The sequence below is a fragment of the Sparus aurata genome, chromosome 3 (genome assembly GCF_900880675.1).
Source record: "Sparus aurata chromosome 3, fSpaAur1.1, whole genome shotgun sequence".
Classification (NCBI taxonomy): domain Eukaryota; kingdom Metazoa; phylum Chordata; class Actinopteri; order Spariformes; family Sparidae; genus Sparus; species Sparus aurata.
Genome location: NC_044189.1, coordinates 15,295,735 through 15,318,136, shown reverse-complemented (window position 1 = coordinate 15,318,136; position 22,402 = coordinate 15,295,735). Strand labels below are relative to the sequence as shown.

The 22,402-nt window shown below is 40.0% G+C and overlaps 4 protein-coding genes across 6 annotated transcripts; 1 reads left to right on the top strand and 3 right to left on the bottom strand.

Annotated features, from left to right (window-relative positions):
* Positions 1-52: 52 nt before the first annotated feature.
* LOC115579366 (protein naked cuticle homolog 2-like) lies at positions 53-6,850 on the bottom strand. The gene is made up of 9 exons (XM_030412876.1): positions 6,612-6,850; positions 6,481-6,507; positions 6,277-6,356; positions 2,307-2,355; positions 1,870-1,949; positions 1,133-1,228; positions 898-1,033; positions 586-723; positions 53-500 (listed from the first exon to the last, which is right to left on the bottom strand). The coding sequence occupies exons 1-9, from the start codon at positions 6,634-6,636 to the stop codon at positions 76-78; spliced, it is 1,056 nt and encodes a 351-aa protein (XP_030268736.1). The 5' UTR covers positions 6,637-6,850; the 3' UTR covers positions 53-75.
* Positions 6,851-7,890: 1,040 nt separating this feature from the next.
* On the bottom strand, positions 7,891-10,560 carry gatad1 (GATA zinc finger domain containing 1). Of its 2 annotated transcripts, XM_030409936.1 has the most exons (7): positions 10,418-10,560; positions 10,020-10,318; positions 9,711-9,743; positions 8,871-8,993; positions 8,711-8,770; positions 8,400-8,583; positions 7,891-8,322 (listed from the first exon to the last, which is right to left on the bottom strand). In XM_030409936.1, exons 2-7 carry the CDS (start codon positions 10,197-10,199, stop codon positions 8,132-8,134), a joined length of 771 nt encoding a protein of 256 aa, XP_030265796.1. In that variant the 5' UTR covers positions 10,200-10,318; positions 10,418-10,560; the 3' UTR covers positions 7,891-8,131. The 2 variants fall into 2 exon arrangements, with proteins under 2 accessions (XP_030265796.1, XP_030265807.1); XM_030409947.1 differs by lacking the exon at positions 9,711-9,743.
* Positions 10,561-12,161: 1,601 nt separating this feature from the next.
* chrac1 (chromatin accessibility complex subunit 1) lies at positions 12,162-15,325 on the top strand. The gene is made up of 3 exons (XM_030413150.1): positions 12,162-12,409; positions 12,616-12,742; positions 14,207-15,325. The coding sequence occupies exons 1-3, from the start codon at positions 12,251-12,253 to the stop codon at positions 14,284-14,286; spliced, it is 366 nt and encodes a 121-aa protein (XP_030269010.1). The 5' UTR covers positions 12,162-12,250; the 3' UTR covers positions 14,287-15,325.
* A 744-nt stretch (positions 15,326-16,069) lies between these two features.
* On the bottom strand, positions 16,070-21,127 carry LOC115579075 (uncharacterized). Of its 2 annotated transcripts, none has more exons than XM_030412553.1 (3): positions 20,658-21,127; positions 18,198-18,752; positions 16,070-16,623 (listed from the first exon to the last, which is right to left on the bottom strand). In XM_030412553.1, exons 2-3 carry the CDS (start codon positions 18,743-18,745, stop codon positions 16,482-16,484), a joined length of 690 nt encoding a protein of 229 aa, XP_030268413.1. In that variant the 5' UTR covers positions 18,746-18,752; positions 20,658-21,127; the 3' UTR covers positions 16,070-16,481. The 2 variants fall into 2 exon arrangements, with proteins under 2 accessions (XP_030268413.1, XP_030268412.1); XM_030412552.1 differs by having other exon boundaries at positions 18,198-18,756; positions 20,658-20,992.
* Between the last annotated feature and the right edge of the window lie 1,275 nt (positions 21,128-22,402).

Sequence of the window (22,402 nt, the reverse complement as noted above, 5' to 3'; positions counted from 1 at the left end):
TAAATAAGGTGATTCAAGGACCTGCTACACCAACACCAACTCTTCTCACCTGTCTCACTTGTGTTTAATCTGCATTTATGAAGGGTGGTAGTGATGGTGGTGATGATGATGGTGCTCATGGTGGTGATGGTGCTCGTGTCTCTTGGCGGTAGAGGCCAAGGCTCCACATGAGGGCTGCAGGTGGGAAAATATCTCCCTATCTCCCCCTGGTGTGGGTCTACTGTCTTGTGCCCTGGAGCGAAGTCTTTTACTGTGAGTCCGCTGTGGTGCATGCTGGCAAGGGTGGTACCATGAAGCAGGGTGTTGGCTATGTATCCTGAAGTACTTCCCCTCTCCTCCATTCCTGTCTTTCCCCACCGAGAAGACCTTTGTTTTCAGTGAATGAGGGACAGGCAGGCCTCTGGGAGACTCAGCGGGGTTGCAGTTCTCTCTGATCACCATAGGGTGGTGCTGAAGAGCAGAGTGAGCATCCTGTCTGGGCTCCTGAGAGGGAGACTCTGTAAAAAAAAAAAAAAAGGAATAAAAACAACTTTGATTTTGAAAAAAATGTAATCGTATAGAAAAACAACAGAGAAATTTCTATACCATTGTCGAACTTGGAGCTGAAGTTTTCAACGCCAGCGAGATCCAGGTAGTGGTTTCTGCGCTCTATGTTTTCATCCGCACAATAAAGCCTTCTTTCAGGTGTTCCCGGCTCCTGAGACGCACTCGGCTCCTTCTCCGCTGCAGTTTTCAATGAGAGAGGATCGTTATCATCACAGCAATGACAGAGATGAGACGTTAAGTAAGATCCGAATGTTGAGGGACGTTCTCACACAGCGGGATCCTCTTTCTTCAATGTTTGTCCATCAAATTATCTCTATGTTTCCTTGAGCCAGAATAAAAATGAACTCTTGCCCTTTTGCGAGGTCTTCTCTGGGTCAGCTGACGGAGTCACAACCAGCTTTATCTTCAGGGCTTTGGTGCCACCATCAGGCTGCTTTACAGATGCCTCTAGAACCTCATAAATGGAGTGTATCAGACTGCACATGTCCTGCAGAGCACACATGTACACATAAACATCTACATACATATACATAGCAATCTATTTAAAACTGTACTTAATCTAGAATAATGTCTGAAAGAAGCCTACCTCTTTGGTGACCTTGCCACTGTTGTCGAAGTTGTACAGAGTGAAGACCCACTCCTGCTGAGTGTCCTCATCGCGCACCACGTTACACTCTGTGACCTGGACGAGCACATACAGTCAGGAGAACAGACTAATTACAGCTGAAATAGTACTAGCGCTCCCGTAGTTTACAAGGTAGAATTAAAGTTTACAGTAATTTATGTGGCGGGATTGAAACCACTGTGTGAAATTTTAAATGTACATCCTTGATTAGTATCGGATGCGGACAGACGCCCCACAGGGCAAGTGGGAAAAAATGTTTAATATTTGTGAGGATAATTACATTAAGATTTGTTGTTGTTGTTGTTGATTTATCAAATTTTGGCAAGTGATTTTAATTTTTTTATTTTATTTCTGGAGGCCAAAATAGGAAAGTTTTTTTTACCTGCCCACAATAAATAAGAAGACCTGTTCTCTGTGAGAGCAGCACTTCTTTTCACCTTTGTGCACTGCTATTTTGTCATTTAATGAAAATGGATCAGCAGAATGTTTTTTTCCTCACTTGCCTATCAGGGCTTACGTAGATGTGTGACGTTGCATGCTTCAACTTTAAGAGAGAGACAAAAAAAGAGCTTTAAAAAATACACAAACACACCTACAGTTGATCTGCACTACAATTATTCCAGCAAGTTGTTTGGAAATGGCAAAAATGATTTGCACATGTTCGGCACGCGCGGTTCATTAGTCAGAGATATACTCACACCAACGTGGTTGTTCCTCTTCTTTGTCCTGAGGTGGATGCTGGTGCCTCTGTCAGGTGCTTTCTCCGGTGGCAGAGCCACTAAAAACACACAGAGCTGGACTGTGATCATCAACATCCAACAGACTCACAGTCTGACAGTAGCCTTACTAGGATTATTGTGTTTACATGCTGTGCCTTTGTGATGTAAGTATTACTTGTCATCAACTCATGTTTTTAATAAATGTTTGGCAGAGGGGACACTAAAAGCTGTAAATCTAAAGGTCGAAGCGTTCCCTCACAAACATAAAACAGATGCTTCTCATTTCAATATTTTCTTTTCCCTGAAAGCAGGGGAGATAACTTCCCAAGCTTATTTAATGTACAGAATCTACACAATAATAATTGATGTCATTATAATATAGAATGTCCGTGTGACACGTGAAATTCTCTACTCACCTCTGGGGTCACGGTCGGACTTGTTTTCCCTCAATTCTACGTACAAGTTCTGCAACAATAGTGACAGAATTGTACATTAATGGAGAGCCCATAAGAAAGAGAGGGTGTGGGCATGAAGAGAGGAAGTAATTAAGTGATTTTCATGCCCCATGAGAGTGTGGTTTGTTCTCCAGATGTGAGCAATGCCGAACAATCCGAGAACATCCAGATTTTTTTGTGTCTTTCTAGGAAACTGTAATTGATTCTTCTTCCATTCCTGTAACCAAAATCTTTTCCAGTACATTCAAACAATGAAGAAGTCAAGTGATCTTTGTTGATTTTCCTATAAACACAAGGAAAGAATGTGAAGCAGCAAAGGAGCAAGAGATGGAGGAAAACTATAAAGGTCAGCAATGGTTTGGACATTTCCCAGATGGCTCTTCCCTTTAAAATGTTGACATCCTGACCTTTTCATCCCCATCACATGTAACAGTCGTGTCCCTGAAGTTTCATATGATCATTAAATGTAAAATCACACAAATTGGGGCAATAAATTCCAGACAGTTTTGCAGGTGAGCCATATGGACCTTGTTGCCACCTCAATTTTACTTAAGCATTGTAAAAGTTTGAGGTACTTCAGTTTTTCCATGTTATGCAAATTTACACTTCTACTTCACTACATGTCAGAGGAAAACATAGTTTTAATTCTTCTAGTTACTTTTCAGATAACAGTTTTTCATACTCACCCTGTCGAGAAACCTTCCTTTGGTTGTTTGTGGCACAAATTGTCCTTGAAAATTGTTTTAAAAAATGCTTTAATTTGACTCAGGGAAAGGTGTATGAAACTTAACTATTAGACTACTGATAAAACTCTGAGCTTCTGTGTGGTGACGGTTTTCACGAAGTTTGTCTTATAATTCATGTGCCTTTTATGGACACTTGAGTGGCACTCAGTAGAGCACGTACCTCCACAAAGGCCTCACTCATAGATATCAGCCACCTAAATACGGCTTCAAGAGCCATGCATTACTCCCTGAGAAGTTACAGAAAATGTCGAAAAAATACCCGAAAGAGAGAGTGAAAAAAAAGTCCTCGATCCCCAGCAAAAGTTAATTGGATCAATTCTAGGCCGAGAACATCCTCCATCCAAGATGAGTGGAAATTCGGTCAGTAGTCTTTGTGCAATCCAATGTAATTATGACATACCAGACAAAATGTGGGGCTTGGTTTCAATATGTTTCTACACATAAAAAACGTGTCGTTGGAGCTTGTTGACATTTATATTAGAGTCCAGGTACAGAAGTCATCAGAGCATCATCCCTCCGTGTCTTCGGGGGAAACTTCACATTCAAGTATCAAGTTATCACCAAGACTGTTTCATAATTTTTGCTGAAACAAAGGCAGCTACTGTTCTGCTAACAGTTGTGATATCATAATAGATGCATGCCTTTGTGCGGCCTGCATCATCTATAACCACTTCCCAGCCCTTTTTCAGTGGAAATCAAACCCAGCATCAAAGCAGGCAGAGCGTGGCGGGCAGAGAGCACAGGGTGTGGAGATCGGTTGTGTGTGTGTGTGTGTGTGTGTGTGTGTGTGAGATGAGCACGCTCATCTTATCGTTCACGAGTATCAGTGAGACGTTAGTAATGGGTTGCTGCCATGCTGGTGCTTTCATTTCTCTCTTGCTTTTCAGTGCTGGAGGACAAAAGACTGATTAATTTAAAAAAAAACATCTCAAAATGTAAAAAAAAAAAAGACACAATACCAAGTGCTTCTCAGAGCACATTAAAAATTCAAGTGTATTTCTAGCACCCCTAGAAACCCAAAGACAAAGAGAGAAAAACAAAAATACAAACTCATTTTTTAAGATAAAAGAGGGATGTAACTGAATAATTTGGGATTATAGGGTGGATTTTGGCTCAAATCTAATCATTTGAGCCACGTATTTTATTATATCGGATTCTTTCTTATTGTATTTTATTTCATTGTACTTCATATCAGCGAAGCTCATTGTTTTCCATTTTAATGTACTGGATTCTATCGTATCGTATCGTATCGTATCGTATCGTATCGTACCGTATCTTGTTGTATCGTATCATACGGTATTCTTTCGTATCTTACAAAAGGTGTGAATCGGACAACTGGACTGAGGGGCGGACTTACTGGGCAAACAAAATAAGAAGTGTAACATTAGTTTTCTATGAGCTTGGCAGTCACAGTAACCACTCGTAGTTGTCAGTTATGTAAGACGATACAAGGCTGACACATGAAGAGGTAAAAAAACCAAAAAACTGCTTATGTTTGCTGTTACAATATTTATACAGCGTTTACTAAAACATACACCGCAGCCTCCCTGCATGCATGCCTGCACACACGCACGCACACACACACACACACACACAATCCAGAGATCATACCAGATCAAACAGGTTTCTGTTTCTTTGGAAAGCAATGTTGTCTGAGCCCGACTCACTGGAATTCGACAGGTAAGTAAGCATATATAGGGGGTTGGACTCTTCAGCTATTACCTCATGTTTTTTACCTAATCTATCATTCCTTAGTTTGACATCATATTAATGTAAGCTGTCCTTATAATGGTTTTTAAACAACTCTGCAGACCACTTTAAATGTCAAGTTTCTGGCAAGAGAAGGTTCACATAGGCCCAAAAGCTTACAGAAAACAATATAACGCATCTCATACAGTGAGATTCCTCTGTCATTTGCGCTTTACAGCAATGGCGTCTTGAGGTGTCAAACTATAACAAGCTGGAAAATGTAATTGCAGGAAGCACTCCCAAACCCCACCACAACACTTTAAACTACCTTTTTTCCCCAAACAGCAGAACTTTCTAGAACTCCCATACAGTCCGGTTCACATATATCCTCAACTTCTAACACTTTAAAACCCCTCAAACTGGACAAAGCTGACTCAAGTCATACAAAATCTCCTGATTTCAGCAGCTAAATCAGATCAAACAGGCTCAAGAAACATGAAAAAACATCACGCTGGGTGGTAAGTGAGTTTACTGTCCCTGTGATCTTTTAAAAAACCCAAAACATCTCTCATTTATTTCCACCACAGATCAGATCCGCGTGTTTATAGTTAATAGAATGAAAGATAATGCTGAAAAACTGTTTATCTTCTCTCTCACAGAATCCAAGCCCAAAACGTGACTGCATCACTAATGCCAACAGGCTACATGTGATGCCATTTACGCAATCAAACCCCCCCTTCCCTACGTCTTTCCCCTCTCAGTCTGTGTGTCTGGAGCAGGAAAAGCAGTACCAGATGTGGAGAGGTTTTTTTTTTTTTTCCCTTTTTCTTTTTTTCAGTTCAGTCTGGTATAAAGACCTTGCTGTTCAGAAGGGGGGGGGGGTGGCCGTTTTGCACTTCACAGGCTTGGAAGTCTCTTTATAGAGATGGAGCAGGAAGGGCGGAAGAATAAATATACGACTGCCTTCAAACACCTTTTATGTCTCCCTAGACGTGATGAGAGAAAACACTGTTTACCCCAAAACTGGCTTAACTGAGATGAAGCTGTTGGCACCCACGGCGGCTGATGGCTGTGTTTGTCTTGCTTGAGTATGAGAACAGGCAACTCTCGCACATTTCAGAGGATGTTCTGGGGGAGAAATCTGCCCTAACATCCTCAGGTGTTCTTAGATATTTTCAGTTTAAACTAATTGTATTAATACATAAAGAACTATGCCACCCTCTATCCTTAGACTACTGATTCTTGATTCAGACAAGAAAACAATGTAAGTACATTTTCTAGACTTGCAGAGTCTAAATGAACAACATTAGTAAATCTCCAGTTTGGGGCTGACAATCAATAAATATCAGACCATTAGAGTGTAAAAGACAACCAAAATAAGCATCATAGGATCTTTTCAGGTGGGTCCCTTCAGAATTGATTTGTACATGTGTTATTTCACTTAAAAATATCTGAAAATAAATGATAAAGTACATGAAATAATGAATGAATTTGACCTCTGTCAGTTTGGTTTTGTGGATGTGGATTTGCTCCGGCTCCTTCTGACAGCTCAGCGCATTTGAAGCCAAACTACCACCTGCAGAAACAAGAAAGCAAACTGTAACACACGCACAAGCACAGGCACGGGTAGTAAAACATTATTTTTTATTTTTTATTTTTTTAAAGTAAGTATTTGGTTTGTCCAGCATCCGCGTGTTTACCTTCGGGGCTCTGTCTACGTTTCGATGCTGTCCGGACAATGAGAGGAAAGGAAAGATAATACAAAGTCAGACACGATACCACGATCTTGCTGAAAAACAACGCTTAAGACAATTGTAATAAAGCATCTCACCGATTTTGGACTGGAATTTGCCCATACTCCTGCCTGTTCATGGGATCAGGAAGCGTTCATAATGTCCAGCGCATGAGGTAAAAATAAAAAAAGTAATCTGTGAAACATCCATCTCCTGACAAGAGCTCAAGGTGACTGTGGTCGTACACTCACACACACACACACACGGGAGATTTACAGGCGAGGTGAAGCTTGAAAGTTTGACTGAGATGTTTATCAAAGAGTGTAGACGCACAGCGAGAGGAATCACTGTTGCGCACTTCTTTCTTCGGCTGAACTCGGCGAGACTGACTCGACGTTGTTCTGTGTCTTGGGGTTACTTGTGTTTACAATGAGAGCAAGCTTCTACTCTCTGGGGCATGACTTAACTTTAGAATGTGTAAAATACGTGTGCTGGACATACGGTGGAGTTTTGGTATTGTTAAAGTATTCGTTCATCCAAAAGTTAAGATTCAGTCACTAGGGAACTCAGGCTTCCGCAGACTTGGATTACGTTGGACTGCTATATGGAGCTACTTTGTTTTTTTTTTCATGGCTGTTACATTACCCTTCTTTAAACAAGTCCCCATATACTTAAGTTGTTTAGGACAATGCTGCAGTGTTATGCTGTGAAGCGCCAGAAATGTTTTATGGACTGAAAACTTTTAACAGACTTTTCAGTGGTAGGAGATTGACAGTAGATTATAACTACGTTATAATTTTTTGGGGGATCATATCCTTTATAGTAGTATAAGAAATATTCATGACAATAAAACATTTAAGTCCAATGGCACACTAGTTTGGCTCATAGCATATATCAGTGTTGTACAGTAGGGGTGCTCATGACTTGCTTTTGCGACTGATCTTCACCACACATTAGGGCAGTAATTCAGTATTAAGGCATAAATCATTCTGTCATGTCTCTGACAGCATGTCACTATGAAAATCTCCATACATACACCTATTTTTTTCACACACTAGTGCACATCAAAGTCCTGACCATTCTTTACCTTCATTAGTTTAGCTTTTGTTGTCCTTGTTCTTAGCTCGGCTTGTTTCTATTCCTGTGTAAGGAACAAGAAATTGAGTGAAAACCCTTGTATGGGGACACATACTTGGCCTATTAAGCCAATTGTAATTCATTGCAGCTTAATGTTATAATAATAATAAAATTATAATGGCTTTATTCACAAAAGGGAAAAGTGATCAAAGAAAAAAAGAACTAATGTTGGGTGTGCTTCCCACACAGCATCTCAATGAATAAATAAACACTATTTTTCAAACAATCACAGACAAAAGATATGGTAGAAAAGAGCTTTTTATTTAACACTAAATACAAAAGTAATATTCCAAAGTAGCAGCTGTGTAAACAACTTGTTTTAATTGTATTCACACCTGATTTTACTTTGTAACAAATCACAACCTGTCTTCAATTTGAAGTAATGGCTGTGGTTAACAACCATTGTTTTGTTTTCATTATATTACATAACTGTACAAACATCTGTTTCAAAGCAACAGATTCAGTCCATATTGCTGTTGTGTTAACTGCTGCCACTGACGGACTCTTTGACAGTGAGGGCTGGTGTGGGTCCTATGTGGCTCCAGATGTAGCCCTTCTCTGGTCGGATGGGGATGGTGGGGAACGGAGAGCTCCGCGACTTGAAATATTCAGAGGGGGCGTGGCACACAAACTCCAGGTACTCCATCTTTCTAGGCAGATCCTCCTCTGGACCTGACACAGAACAGGCAATTCTTAACTTCCTACAAACTACTAACATTTTTAAAAATCTGAATCTTAAAATTCCTCACCAACAATGTACGTCCCGGGATCAAACTGGTCCTTTGGGCTGGCCTGAGTGGGGATCAACCAGGTCAGCGCTGCACTCTTTTCACAGTACTGGTCCTGCACAAAACCTCGGATCTGAGCGTAGTATGGCTTCCCATCTTCCTCATCTGTTACCTTGATCACATCTCCTGTCTGGTAGTACACACCCTGTGGACACAAATAGAAAACACTGAGGATGACAACAGTTGTACTCCTTCTCTCACAGGTAAAAAAAAACATGATATTGAACAGAAACATGAAATTATTTTTTACTTGGTAAGAATAAACAACATACCTTATAAAACACTGATTCTGATGTGATGATTGTTGCAACAGATTCTGGTGCTTTGATCGGCTGAGGAAAGGGATCAGAAACATGTAAATTCATGTTGAAGAACAATTAGAGAGAATAAGAGAAATATCCTAATTCTCTAATTAATCCATCTCAAACTTACATTTTTGAGTTTGAATATGTGTCGTCTCCCCTTCCCTTTTGTTGACACCTTCTTCTCAGACGCAGGAGCCTTGTATTTGGTGCTTCTCAGCCGTGCAGACCTCCTGTGGATCTCTTGCTTGGACTACGGGCAAAAGCAACAGACGGCAGGGATTTAGCTGCAGCTAAGCCACCTTCACCCTATAGCAAAATGTACTAGGGCTGCAGCACATGATTATGAGGTAATTATAGAAAAGATCAGAAAAATAAAGAAACGTCCGTCATAACGTCTCAGAGCGTGAAGTGATAGCTTTCCAAGTGCCCGTTTCATCTGACCTACTGTCCAAAACAACAAGACATTTTATTCAGCGCTGCAAGGATTAATCGATAAATTGCAGACTATTAAATCACTATTTTGATAATTGATTCATTAGTTTTTGTAACTTTTAAAAAGAGAGAAAGTCCAAATGTTCTGATTCTAGCTTCCTAAATGTGAATGTTTCCAGGTTTCTTTGCTCTTCTATGACAGCTCTTTGCACCGTGGACAGAACAGGACACTTGGAGATATCAACTTCGACGTTGGGAAAGACAGATTGGCCTTACGTCACCATTTTCTGATATTTCATATACCAAACAACCAATCAGTTATTTGAAAACATTATCAGCAATGACATTAATCCTTAACTTAGCCCTACTTCTATTTAAAGTGATCTAAATTAAAACAGGGCAGCAACATTTCACATTCTTGGATCTCACACAAGCAAATATTTAGCATTTTTCACCTGATCAGATACTTTATTATCAAAATAGCCGATTTTCAAGAATCATTGAATGTACTACTTGTTGTGTCCCTGGAGTCTACCTTCATCTTCGACAGACACAGACAATGGTCTTCCTATAGTGGAAATAAGAGTGTCAACATTAGAATTGAATGAAAACATGCTCATATCAAAGCAAAACCAGGAGCTGCTCTGTGATCGATTATAATCACTACATTGGGCTCAATTATTCTGCCTTTCAGCTCAAAGAAGTACTTGTACTGTGCAAAACTGAGGTGTAAAACGAGGTCACACACTGGCATGTGAACTATATTTTAGAGCAGGGGGTTCCCTTTAAAAATGACCACCATGTGTGATGCTAATATTCCGCACAAGAAGGCACAACAACCGACCTGCTTTCCACCGCCATTGCTGGGCTGGATGCTGGAGGAAATGGAGGGTCCTGACGCTCCGCCGCTGCAGCTCTTTCCTGTGCAGTTGTTGCAGAGGATCTCTCCCTGGTTTCCTTTCTTCCACATCGAGGAGGAGTTCGTCTTGCACACAGCACAGCATGGCTTCAACCCCAGCGGCATCGTTAATGCTCGGAAAGCGACGCCAGGGCACGAAGAAACGGACGGCTTCACATGCAGCGCTCAACAATGAGATGATGGTCGCTCGTCTAGCTCCTGCTAACTGTGTTTCACCAATGACACTGGTACAAATGACACAAACAGAGAGAAATATGTCTCCTTCCTGAGGCCAACAGAACTTAAAGGACCAGCTATGACTTTAGACTAATTACGATACTCACGAAAGCATCAAATGCAACCGGAATTGTTTACATTTGCAGACACATCACCGCCATTGCTAACGGAACCTTCTTCTTCTCCTCCTTTGCCTTTTCTTCTTCTTCTTCTCTAGTGTATTGGCGCTCGCAAACCAACGTGTAAAGGTGCATGCCGCCACCTACTGTACCGGAGTGTGTAGCCTCAAGGCTTCATCTACGTCAGGTTACATTCTAGTAAAGTAAATAATTAATAACACAAGACTCCCCCATGAATAAAACAGATATCGTATTTTGCCATGTAAACCTGTATCTCTCAGAAAAATACAGCCTTGTAACATTCCCTCATTTTGTCACTCATCCCTAAAATCCCCTCCAAACTCCATCTTTCTGTTGTGTATCCTTCCTGTATATGCATTTCAGAATTAATAGAACACAAAATCGGAAAATGATAATTCCCTATGTTAGTATCAGTTATTACATTCCATTCCCATAAGTTACTCATATTCTTAGACACTAAACATGACACTGTATATCTTATAACATCCACCCTGGTGCCCCCTTCTATCATTAAAACAGACAAAGTGCTCTCTCCTCAGTTAAGCTCATTAAGACTATTAGTACAGTTTGATCACTTCCCCAAAGAGTATAGTGGGAATTAAGGTCTCCACACTATATTTATATTCTGTCGGCACTTCCTGATATCTCCTGAAATATTTGCATTGTAAGTTCTTGCAAGAGTTGCAAAAACTGAAGACTTCACATTTCTGTTTCTGTGCATTCATAATCATTTGGTACATTGATTCTTCCATAAGCTAGAGTGTCACTAACAAATGTTACACATCCTCCACCTTGTCTTCCATTATTATTCACATTTCTTGTGTACAAATAACATCTGGTGCCACTTTGCATCATGACCACACTTTCTATATATATGTTCACCTCAACATCTTAGATTCCTTTACACTGTCCTGCAGTGTCTCTGACACTTGAAACATAGCAGTGATGCTGGGATAAACTCTCTAACATAGCTCAAATATCCCACTTTTACTTTCTTAGGCATAATGTTTTCAATCTCAAGGACTACTGATAGGTTGTCTATTTTTGCACCCTTTCTTTGCGTTTGAGGCCATCTAGTTTTCACCACCTTTCCACCCCTTAATTCCTGAGCTATCTCATCCATCACCATTGCCATGGTATACTGGATTATAATCCAGTATGCTGTGGGAAATAACATTAAAAGATTTGGTAAGAACCCGTATTTACAATGATGCAAATGACTAAATTGATCAACATGCTTCACAATAAATAGATGGATTAATGTGCAATTACATGCATCAAAAATAAAGTACATAATAAACATAGGCATGAATTATTTATAAAATGATAAACAAAATGGGAAAGAAAATAAATAGTTGGATGAATACAGGAGCAAATCAAAGCATAAATAGCAATTAATGTCACGTTTTATAAATAAATTAATCCATGCATTTATTTTCAATTTTATTTTTGGTGCTTTTAATGACCTCCATAAAAATGTACACTTACAACTACTCAAACTTTAATAATAATAGTAATTAAAAGTGTCTTGTAAAGAAAACATGAGGAGGGCGATTTTTTATATGGACATTTTATGATGATAAAATGATAATGATGAAATCATGATTACATTTTTAAAAATTAAAGTCTTAAGTGAACACAAAAAAATTGTTTTCGCCGGAAGTGTCTCCACCCTCCAGCAGGTGGCGGTAATCCGGTACAAAACCCGCCAACGACTGTTAATTTTATAGAAGAAGAAGAATCAACGCGTCACTGTTCAAAACAATACTTGAAGTTCCGCCTGTCTGGCGCCGTGTCCACATGAACATGTCTCAAAATAATCCCGACAAAGATGACCAAACGTCGAGCAGCAAGAAGAACATCTCACTCCCGATTTCCAGAGTGAGGCTGATAATGAAGAGCTCCCCGGATGTCTCCAGCATCAACCAGGACGCCCTCTTCCTCACCACCAAGGCGACAGTAAGCCGCGGTTTGATGCTAAATCATCGTTCCACTGAGCACTGCTAACTTCACAGCTCATTCATCTGCTGCTGCTAACAGGCGTTAGCTCGCTGTTAGCTTCTCTTGATAACTGTACATATAGCCGCCCCAGTTTCCGTTTGAGCCAAAAAGTGCACTCTTACTATGAGTTTCTCCTTCTCTGACTTGTTGTTGTGTCGTTGAAGGAGCTGTTTGTCCAGCACTTGGCTATGTCCTCATTCAACAACGGCGCCGGGAAGGAGACCAACAGCCTGTCGTACAGCGACCTGGCTCACACCGCAGAGGAGACGGAGACCTTCCACTTCCTTACAGGTGAGACCAGACACGACCAGGTGAACTTACAGGGACCATCTGCAGCATGTGAATTTGGTTACTGTTTACAAATTACAACTGAAATTTTAGATTAACGTGAAGCCTCACAGATTTTATGTAACTAATAGCTTTATCATGCTATCAGTAAACACGCAGTTAGCCAACTTAATGCAGTCAAAAGCCCTTCAATAGATTCCAAATATTCATATTTTTGTGCCAGTGCATCATACTGACATACAATAAGAACTGCAACAAGTAAGCGATCTGTTGTATTAATGCCCAATGATTAAGACAAACTAGTAAATCATTTCTGAAGAATAAAGTCAAAATGTGAATATAAAATGGATTACAACAGTAAACTAAATATCTTGTGGGTTGTGGACAACCCAAGACATTTAAGGATGTCATCTTAGGCTTTGGGATACACTGGCTGACATTTTTCACTGATAGTCTATAGAACATTAAACATAAATATAATCGTTAAATAGAGAAATAATTGACAGATTAATCTACAATATAAATAATTGTTCGCTGGAGCCGAACTACATTCCATCCCTGGAAGACATAAGCCTGGCAGAATATTAGAATCGCCTCTCTTACAAACAATACCACAAGCAAAGTCCTCCAAAATGACCAGAGACTTGTGTTACACTTAGTTTAACGATGAGTATAAGCAAGGTGTGCCATATTTTTTTGCATGGATTGGAGGCACCATAGTGTGTCACATACAGAATTCTTGTCTGGTTTTCTTAGCCATTTGAAGTATGCTACTAAATCATAATCCAATTATATATGGATATTACAAAATGCAATTAAAGTTACCATGATAGAGCATCCATACTCCCAGTTCTCAAAGGTTATTTCTGCAGTCCGGTCAGTTCTTTATTATAACTCTGAACTTGTATTCTTCAAATGCATGCAACACATCTCGTTTCACTGTAATATCCCATCATTGTTGATTCCTCTGTATGATCATTTTAAAATGTAAGCAGCTTTTAACATTTTTTTTTTTATTAGAATCTATTATATGTTGCGACATGTACTCGAACCAAGTGGTTTAAACAACAAACAAGCTACAATCTGTAAATGTAAGGATAGGATCACTTCTTTAACTTAACTGAGTTGATTTGAGGTGCGCCACACAAAAAAAATCACAAAAGAAAAACTCCTGACATCACTCCTTTGTCTCTTCATCATGGAGACAAGAAAAAGTCATTGTTTTAAAGGGAGTGACTTGGATTCTTATTGTGATTTCTTTTTCTGCAGTGTTTATTTGTTTTCTGCAGGCAGGAGATTTAAAAAAAATGCCGCTGAGAGCTCAAGTTAACTGTGTGACAGCATGTTGATTGACCGGTTAGCGTGTCATGGATGGCATTGTACATCTACGGTTAGAAGAGAAATTGAACGAGAAAGAGAACGAGTTTGACACAATGAAATATTCTCTTTATATTTTCTAACCGATAGACATCCTGCCTAAGAAGATCTTGGCTCGAGATTACCTCAAGTCCTTGGAGCAAATGCAGGAGGAGGATGCTGACTTTTGAAGAGGGACACTGGCTGCGTTTTGCACCTGGACAGACGTTAGGAAGTGTACACACCATTCATTAAGAGCAAAATGACTGGCAGGAGAGACACCATGGAATTTGTCAACTCTTTTAAACACGTTGACAGAGTTCAGCTGTAGCGCTCATGGAACTGAAAATAAAGCCACGTAGGGCAAATGTGAAATTAAGTGAAGACTCAAACACAACAACCCAGAGAGTCTTAGAGCACCATAGAAGAAGAAGATGTACCTTATGTGAGTCGAACTTTGTAACGATGTCCTAAACAGAGCAGCCTCAGATGCATCATAACCCCTTGAGTTGTCGGCAGAATTGATCACCTCTACAAAAACAATGTTTTAGTGAAGGCTAAAGTGCTGTTGGTGCTAATAAAAGATGCAGTTGAATAGTAGATCTAAGAACAATTCTGCATTTGGCCTGTAGTCAGAGACTATCTTTGAGTAGCAGCAACTTATACATTTCAGGCCTGTTTTCCACACACTATTATCAGGAGGAAAGAATTGTTTTTTTTGTGTGTGTGTGTGTTTTTTTTCTGAAGGCCTGCATGAGCCTGCATGTAACAGACCAAGACACAATGGGAGTCCATTCCACACAGCTGGAGCACAGATGTGTCAGCTCCTGAGTTGTTACTGCCTTTTAAAATATGGTTCGGTGAACACTTTATTTTAGACATGCTGTCAAACACTGATGTCAAAGTGAATTGTGCTGATGTTTCTGATCTAAGTTATACCTGATGGGGTTTTTTTTCTCGATATAATGTCATGTTTGAGTTCTGAGTAGCTTCTCATAAATACTTGAAAGTTGTTTGAACTGATCAAAAGTACAAATACCTCTTTTTTTCCTCCAGTTTAACTATAAAGCAACTGTACATGCTGTGTCTTTCCAAATAAAAATTCACCCTCAGCCTAACAGATGTGACTATTTAAGTAACAGCTGACCACCTTACAAGGCATCTTCCTCGTAAATTTGTTGTAAAATTGTTTAGATTTGATATTGAAATAAAGTTTCATGCTGTCTGATATTCGTGCTGCACTCCATTTTTACCCTCACAGAGTCTTTAAGGACACGTCTGAACTCTGGGTTTAAGAGTACATTTGTGTTATTCCATAATCTTGGAGAGGTAGATGGTTGATATTGCAATTTAAAAATGTGTTCAAATGTTTCATGGTTTTATCAGTGGCTGTTACGCTATAAGACCTATTACGCTGTTTAATTTTTTCCCTTTCCTTCATTGATTTATGTTAGATTTTGTGCATGTAAAAGATCTTGAGAGTTAACAAGGCCAAAGTCTGCACCAACAGATGCTTCTCTCTCCGACAGAAAACACTGCTCCTTAAATGCATCGTCAATAGTCCTTACTTTGTGACATCACACTGTGTCACCATGTTGCACATTTGCAGAATTAATGCTTCGCGGCTAGTTTGGCATGTTAGAATTGATTTAGCACAGCTGCTCTGTTGCTGTTAGCAGTGCTAGGTCAGGCGTGTGTGAGCTGACCAATCAGAGGAGAGTGGGGTTTCAGGAGGAAGGGCTTTAAAGAGACAGGAGCTGAAACTGTTTTCAGACAGAGGGGGAATATAGTGCTGCAGCAATGGACAGCATGAGAGAACTCGTTTTTTTTTTCAGCATTAAAGCATTTAAAAATATTCTAGCAGTAACCCAAAATTTAATTTTGACCCTGAAAAGGCATAATATGTCTCCATTAATATGATCGTGACATCTCCATGTGAAACGTGTATAAAAAAAGGCAAAATAGAACAAAGGCTTGAGTTCATCACATGTCCCTGATAATGTGAGGTTTATTGATCTCTGCTGCCTCCAGGTTATACATGTTGCTTTGATAGGTATTTGGGTGACATAAGGTGCATATCAAGTGTGTTTTGTCCTAATATTACAGACTAAGATAATCCTGAGCATGCATTCGTTTGCTACACTGAGTGAGTTTACATGTGCATTAATATCCTGGTACTGAGCGTTATCCTGGTTTTGATTCTAATCAAGATATATCCAGGTTTCTGGCAGCTGGGATAAGGTGTTTACTTGCACAAAACATAACTCGGATCCTGCAAGAACATCACCATAACCAGGATACTATTGTATGTCTTACTACACTCAATGTTGCACAATCCTTTAACATATAAATACATTTCAAATGAGGGAAGAAATATGAATCATCGTCACTGTCGGATGAGTTTGTTGAGTCGAAGCTGCATGTTCAGCAGAGTCTCCTCCAAAGTTGAAAACTGACTCTCCAGGGTGTTTGCCATGTGCTCTCTTCCATCTATGGCGTCTCCTGTGTTGGCAAGATGCTCTTTCATGCTGAAAATAACGACAAACCACAAGTTAATGTCAGAGACACATTTACACACTGCCGTGCGTTAGAATTCCCCTGTGACTGGTTTAAGAGTAACGAGTATTTCCCTCACATTTAATAGGGAAAAATCACCAACGATCATTCATTCTCTAGAGAGCCTCATCTCGGCCAGATGTCCTGACAGATGAGTGCTGAAATGACTCAGCTGCTTGTCTGGACGCCGTTTCAGCTCGGTCTTCTGAGGCTGTCATGCAGTGTTGTGTTTGGGTCAAACAAGGATTCCCGACTCCCTCACTAACAGTGATTTAGGAATAATCTCACAGCTGGCTTGGATCAGTATTCAATCATTATGTAATTCATTCTTACAGTGGGACTTGAGGCTGTGTTGTGTGACGGACATCTGAAAAGCATGGTTCTAATGTATTTATAAAAATATAAATATACAACAAAGAAAAGCCACTGGTGAATTGTGAGTACATTTACTGAAGTACTGTACTTAAGTCCCGATATCAGATACTTGTACTTTAATTGAGTCTTTTCTTTTCTTTTCTTTTCTTTTCATGCCACTGTTACTATTACTCCAGCACATTTCTGAGGGAGGAATTATTGCGGTAAAAAAACATATGATGACCTTTTTGAAATAATATGATGTCTTCTTATGAACTAATTAATAAATTGATATCAATCATGCTTAATTACAGTCATATAGCACACACACACAGAGTACTTTTACTTTTTATACTTTAAATACCTTTTTATGATTTTTACTTAAGTAACATTTTCAGTACAGGACTTTTTGCTGGTGAGTGTTTTACAGTGTGGTATTTGTACTTTAAAGTAAGTAAAGAACAGTTCCACTCCCTCCACCCCTCCAGAAAGACCACTGATATACAGACTGGGTGTACTGACCACAGTTTAAGTATTACTGTTTGTGGACTGTAAGATTTGATTACAAATAGAGTATGAAACTCAAATGGAAAGAAACTTTTAACACAAAGTCCAGTGTTGAGGGACTGTAGGAAAACTATTTGTCAGGTAGCAGAAGTCAGAAAAAAGTGGGAATATTATGTTTTTTTCTTCTTTTTACGTAAGAAAAGGGAGGAGAAGTTATGTTTTCCTCTTCTCATTACAGAGGAATTCTTCCCTTGCGAGATTTTTTTGTAAACAAGAAAAAAAAAAGGAAAAAAAAAAAAAGATGTCTTTCATTGTGACATTTAATCCTGCGTTCTGTGGAGCAGCTGAAGAAAGAAATGTCTCTAACACGGCATCATCTGATCTATATTTTCATCAAGTTTAACGCTGGGTTGTCGAAAAATCTTAAAGTCCATTAGTTCTGTGGCTGTAATGACAGTTTATTTAGCAGCTCTTTATTCACAGAAAGTGTGTATTTCCACAATTTTGTTTTGTTTGTCAAAAATACTAGGAGACTCTCTGAAGAAATGTCAGATTACACAGGGAGTGGTCTCGATTTTTTAAAAAAGAAGATGTGATTCAGCCCCCTCACACCCCAATAATTATTCTAATTCAAGCCCTGAGGTTATTTAATCCGTTAAATGGTCCATGAATGTCCGTTTCTCACCTCGTGAGGACCCCCTGCTCCTTCCCTTCCTTCCTCTTCTCAGCCAGAGAGACAAACACCTTCTCCATGGTCTGCATAGTTTCCACCACACTCTGGTGGTCTGAGTGGATTCCCTGGACTTCCTCTCTTGCTTGGTGTTCGTAGGAGCTCCCTCCCTCCTCCACACCGCTGGAGGTGGACACCGCCTGCAGGGCAGCCCTGTTCTGGAGAACAAGCAGACGGGACCTGGCAAACTCCTCGGGTCCGGCTATGTTCTCCCAGCAGATCTCAGAGGACGGTGGTAACCAGAAGCGCTGCGTGCAGTTGACTGGTTTGCCCGGGGTCTCTGTTACAAAGGGGCTGTCAGCAGGGAAGCTGTGGAGCAGGTGCAGGAGAGATGATCCAGAGCCCCACTCCAGATCTTCAAAGTCTGGTTCCCCAGAAACTGGCTCAGGGGGTAAGGTAGGAAGAGGCCCTGCTGCCTCTGCACCCACTGTTGAGAGGAAGACCCCCAACAGGAGGGAGCAGGACAGGCAGAGCACGGCCCTGCTCACTGCCCCCCGGAGCATCTCCAAACTGACTGAAACACACACACACAAACACAAACGCACACACACACACACACACAGCTGTAAAAGCTGGAGAGACCAGTCGTTGGCATCATGACAGATTTTATCCACTGAGCATTTTTTCCATTATTCACACAATAGCTCTCCTCTTGCCAACATAAAACCCAGACAGACGCATTTTCATCTCTTTTTGGAAAGCAAATAGTGATAATATCATTGAAACACGCACAATCCCATTACATTTTAAGTCAGACTACATTGTACATGTCAAGAAGAAATGAAGATTTTAATGGGCCAGTAACTGGCAACTAATGATTTATAAAGTTATGCAGTGGTGGAAACATTTACTCAATTACCATGCTACAGTACAATTTGTTGTACATGTATCTTAACATTTCCATTTTATGCCTCTTCAGACTTACACTTTGACTTTTACAAAAAACTTTAACGTCCTATTTGTGGCTCAATGCAGAACTCGGATGGTTCTGATCTCGGGGTATATATAGACATAAAGAGGAGGATGAGATGTATTGATGAGGACCTTGTCTGCCTTGACAGTAGGCCTGGTCAGAAACACATGGTAGGCATACAGGCCAGCCGGCTGTCTGCCAAGATTTCCCCACAGTTCTTTGCAACACATCTGTGCTGTTTACTCCACTATATTATATATGCCTGCTGCAATTACTTTTACAATTTAAGATTTTAGATTTGACAAAAAGCTACATTTTGTCGAAGATTAAACCAGTGTTTTCCCAACTTAATGTTGGCTGGTGACCTCTTACAACAAAACAATGTGTAGTTGGCACATCATGAGATGTTTCAGGTGTCTGTTAGTTGTTCGCAGCTCCACTCAGGAGTTTCCACTCTAAAAGTCTGGCATGCTTAAACCATCTGCTATAAACGTGTTAAGACTAGCTTAACCTCAAGCTACAGTAGGCTGGCAAAAATACTAAGTACACATTGATGCATCAGTATTGACAGTTTAATAATGTCCTTTTAAAGTAATACATCAGTCACAGGGCCAAAACAAGACAGTCACTTTAACTAAGACAAGTTAAAGGGGAACTACGTAGTTTTAGAGACGAAATTCAAACTCAGAATATTAATGAGGTTATAATACAAACTCAGATTGTTGCTTTTTTTCCATAACTGAAAAAAACAAGCTGCTCTGAGAGGAAAATAAGGCCACCAGAACACTGTTTGAAGTTGCAAAGGTGGCAGGGTCCGCCACATATAAACAAAGTAAAACAGTATGAAACGGTGTTGTGCGTTTGTTTCTTCAGTTCAGTCAGTCATGGAAACAAAGAGAGTTTGTTTAGTTAGTCAACAAAGATCTTTCTCTTCTGATTAAAATGTCTTACCCAAAATGACAGAAAAGTGCGAGAAGCAACATTTAACTGATAATAGCTTTTAGGATTTGAAATGAAGGGCTTAATTCACACTTCTGGACTGGTACATAAAATAACGTTTCTTCCACCACTGAATTTAAGAAAAGAAAAAAAAAAATCTGAGACAATGCTTGCAAAATAGGATTTAACCTTCAAAGTAAAAGCATAAAGAAATCATGCTAGCTAGGCCTTCGTTTGATCACAAATAACAGAAAGATAGCGAGGTGTGTTCAGTCACACACTACAAAAGTGTTATTCCTCGACAATAAACATATCTTACCATTATTTTGTATTTAAATCTCCCAACAGCTACAGCTTAAATGAAAGTTTTCCCTCCTTTGTTATAACCGGAAGTCAGCTCGGTATCTCTCACACGGCTCCCCAGCAGAAGATAAGAGAGTTGAAAAGTGACGGAGCGCGGCAGCAAATACACAACCTCAAATCATGCAAACGTCTTTCCCCTGAAAAAAATCTATCAGCATACAACAGTTTCACACATGTCTTGTATATAAAATGTGTCTTACCTTGTAAAGAAACCCCAGCGTCCACGGAGCAGTGTGTGTGTGTGTGTATGTGTGTGTGTGTGTGTGAGTGAGTGAGTTGCTGCGACTCTCCTCTGGTGCCTGAAGTCGTCGGAAAAAGTGAGTCGTCGGCTGCAGCCTGTTACATGCGATCTGAATCACTGCTTGCTGGCCAGGAGCGAGCAGAGCCAAGAGCCAGGAGCGAGGATTTTCCGTCTGAGGCTGTGATGGAGCAATTAGGGAAAACTTCCCCCAGAGAAAAAAGTGAAATACACTTGTAGTCTGGCTGTGAAAGTCTCCTGGTTTACAAGTGCAAAACACCAAACATACAAGCTGGAAACAGGAAAGTATCCTTGCAAAGTTTTTCCTCTAACTTCCTCTAACCTCTAAGCCTATTTAACAATGTTAATTTGCAGCTTTTTGTCCCACTTTAAGAGGAGAGTTAAATGATCTGACTGGAGTAGGAGCTCTGATGCTCCTGGAATTTATGAGCCATTTTACAATGTCCTAAACAGGACCATCAGGCTTGAATTTGACCAATTTTTTTTTTTTTACACTGAAAATGTGTAAAACATCATCAAATCACACCTGTGCATTGAAACAGCTTGATCAAGTTCAGATGTAACTCTACACTTATTGTTCTCCTGCTGTTTTAAGAACAAATACATGTTTCTTTTTGTATAAATGTTCCCAAGCCTTTGAGGAACTTATTTAATTCACAACATCTGTGTTTAATTGGTGAGTCCTTGAGTGGCCAGTGGAATCAATTTTCTGTATATTACACCCTGACATAAGCAACAAGGAATGGGACTTTGGCACAAACAGGCGAGGGTGTTGTAATTTTCAGGATGGATTGGACACAAGGCACCACACACACACACACACACCACAAATCCTTAAAAAATATGTTGTGAATCTCAGGACAAGATGTTGAACACCAAATTCTGTATTTCCTAAGAGGGGATCGCTCTGCAATCCTGTCCTCACAGATTCTTTGGCTTTGGTCTGGTGGTGGTGGTGGTGGCAGCCAGATGTTGTTTTCAGGTCCTGTTAATGACTTTCAAACCATCTGGGGGACAAAGAGGAGAAGTAAGAGTTAGCAATCTCACTCCGATGAAGAAACCCCATGTTTTTTGACTCAACAGTGATATAAATCAGGTGGAGGAGCCAGAAAGGAGTCTCATACACAGTTCAGTCTGAGGATATACCGACTGCAACACATCAGATCACAAAGAAAACAAGCTCCACCACAGCAGCACAGCGACAACGAAATCAGAAAAAACACCCACAAAGTTGTTGAGTCATAACGATCCAGAATATGAGCTGGTAATGCTGGATGCCCAAACTGTTGCATTCTTAAGATGCAAAATGGCGCCAGTATCCCAACTGACTTCAAAGTGTCACTTCACCCGCCGTTCTCGGATTGTGAAAATTAAAAAATTATGTATGGATCCTATGTATGTAAAGAGCATGTTTTCTTACACAAATAAAACAAGAGTTTTATATCATAATCACTGATAAAAGCTGGAAACATGTCAGAATTTGCCACCTGTTGAACTCATAATTAGAACAGATGGAGGAGAGCATTTGACCAGCGTCAGTGCAAAATGCTGCTGACAGTAGCTCCGGGAGCGATGGAGCTAGAGTGGTAACTTCAGAAGGCTCATTCAACATGACGCTTCATATTTTGTTAATTTTTGAAAATATGTGAATGCTTCTACCTGAAATTCTAACATATTGCATTTTTT

What these genes read in the sequence shown, in the direction of transcription:
- LOC115579366 (XM_030412876.1), bottom strand. Translation starts at nt 6,636, where the DNA reads ATGGGCAAATTCCAGTCCAAAATCG. An exon ending in ACAAAACCAAACTGACAGAG is followed by an intron (nt 2,356 to 6,276) that starts GTCAAATTCATT and finishes CTATTGTTGCAG; the next exon opens with AACTTGTACGTAGAATTGAG. An exon ending in AGAGGAACAACCACGTTGGT is followed by an intron (nt 1,229 to 1,869) that starts GTGAGTATATCT and finishes GTGCTCGTCCAG; the next exon opens with GTCACAGAGTGTAACGTGGT.
- gatad1 (XM_030409936.1), bottom strand. Translation starts at nt 10,199, where the DNA reads ATGCCGCTGGGGTTGAAGCCATGCTGTGCTGTGTGCAAGACGAACTCC. An exon ending in TGTGTCTGTCGAAGATGAAG is followed by an intron (nt 8,994 to 9,710) that starts GTAGACTCCAGG and finishes TTTTGCCCGTAG; the next exon opens with TCCAAGCAAGAGATCCACAG. An exon ending in CAGAATCAGTGTTTTATAAG is followed by an intron (nt 8,584 to 8,710) that starts GTATGTTGTTTA and finishes TTGTGTCCACAG; the next exon opens with GGTGTGTACTACCAGACAGG.
- chrac1 (XM_030413150.1), top strand. Translation starts at nt 12,251, where the DNA reads ATGAACATGTCTCAAAATAATCCCGACAAAGATGACCAAACGTCGAGC. An exon ending in TCCTCACCACCAAGGCGACA is followed by an intron (nt 12,410 to 12,615) that starts GTAAGCCGCGGT and finishes GTGTCGTTGAAG; the next exon opens with GAGCTGTTTGTCCAGCACTT. An exon ending in GACCTTCCACTTCCTTACAG is followed by an intron (nt 12,743 to 14,206) that starts GTGAGACCAGAC and finishes TCTAACCGATAG; the next exon opens with ACATCCTGCCTAAGAAGATC.
- LOC115579075 (XM_030412553.1), bottom strand. Translation starts at nt 18,745, where the DNA reads ATGCTCCGGGGGGCAGTGAGCAGGGCCGTGCTCTGCCTGTCCTGCTCC. An exon ending in GAGCAGGGGGTCCTCACGAG is followed by an intron (nt 16,624 to 18,197) that starts GTGAGAAACGGA and finishes CGTTATTTTCAG; the next exon opens with CATGAAAGAGCATCTTGCCA.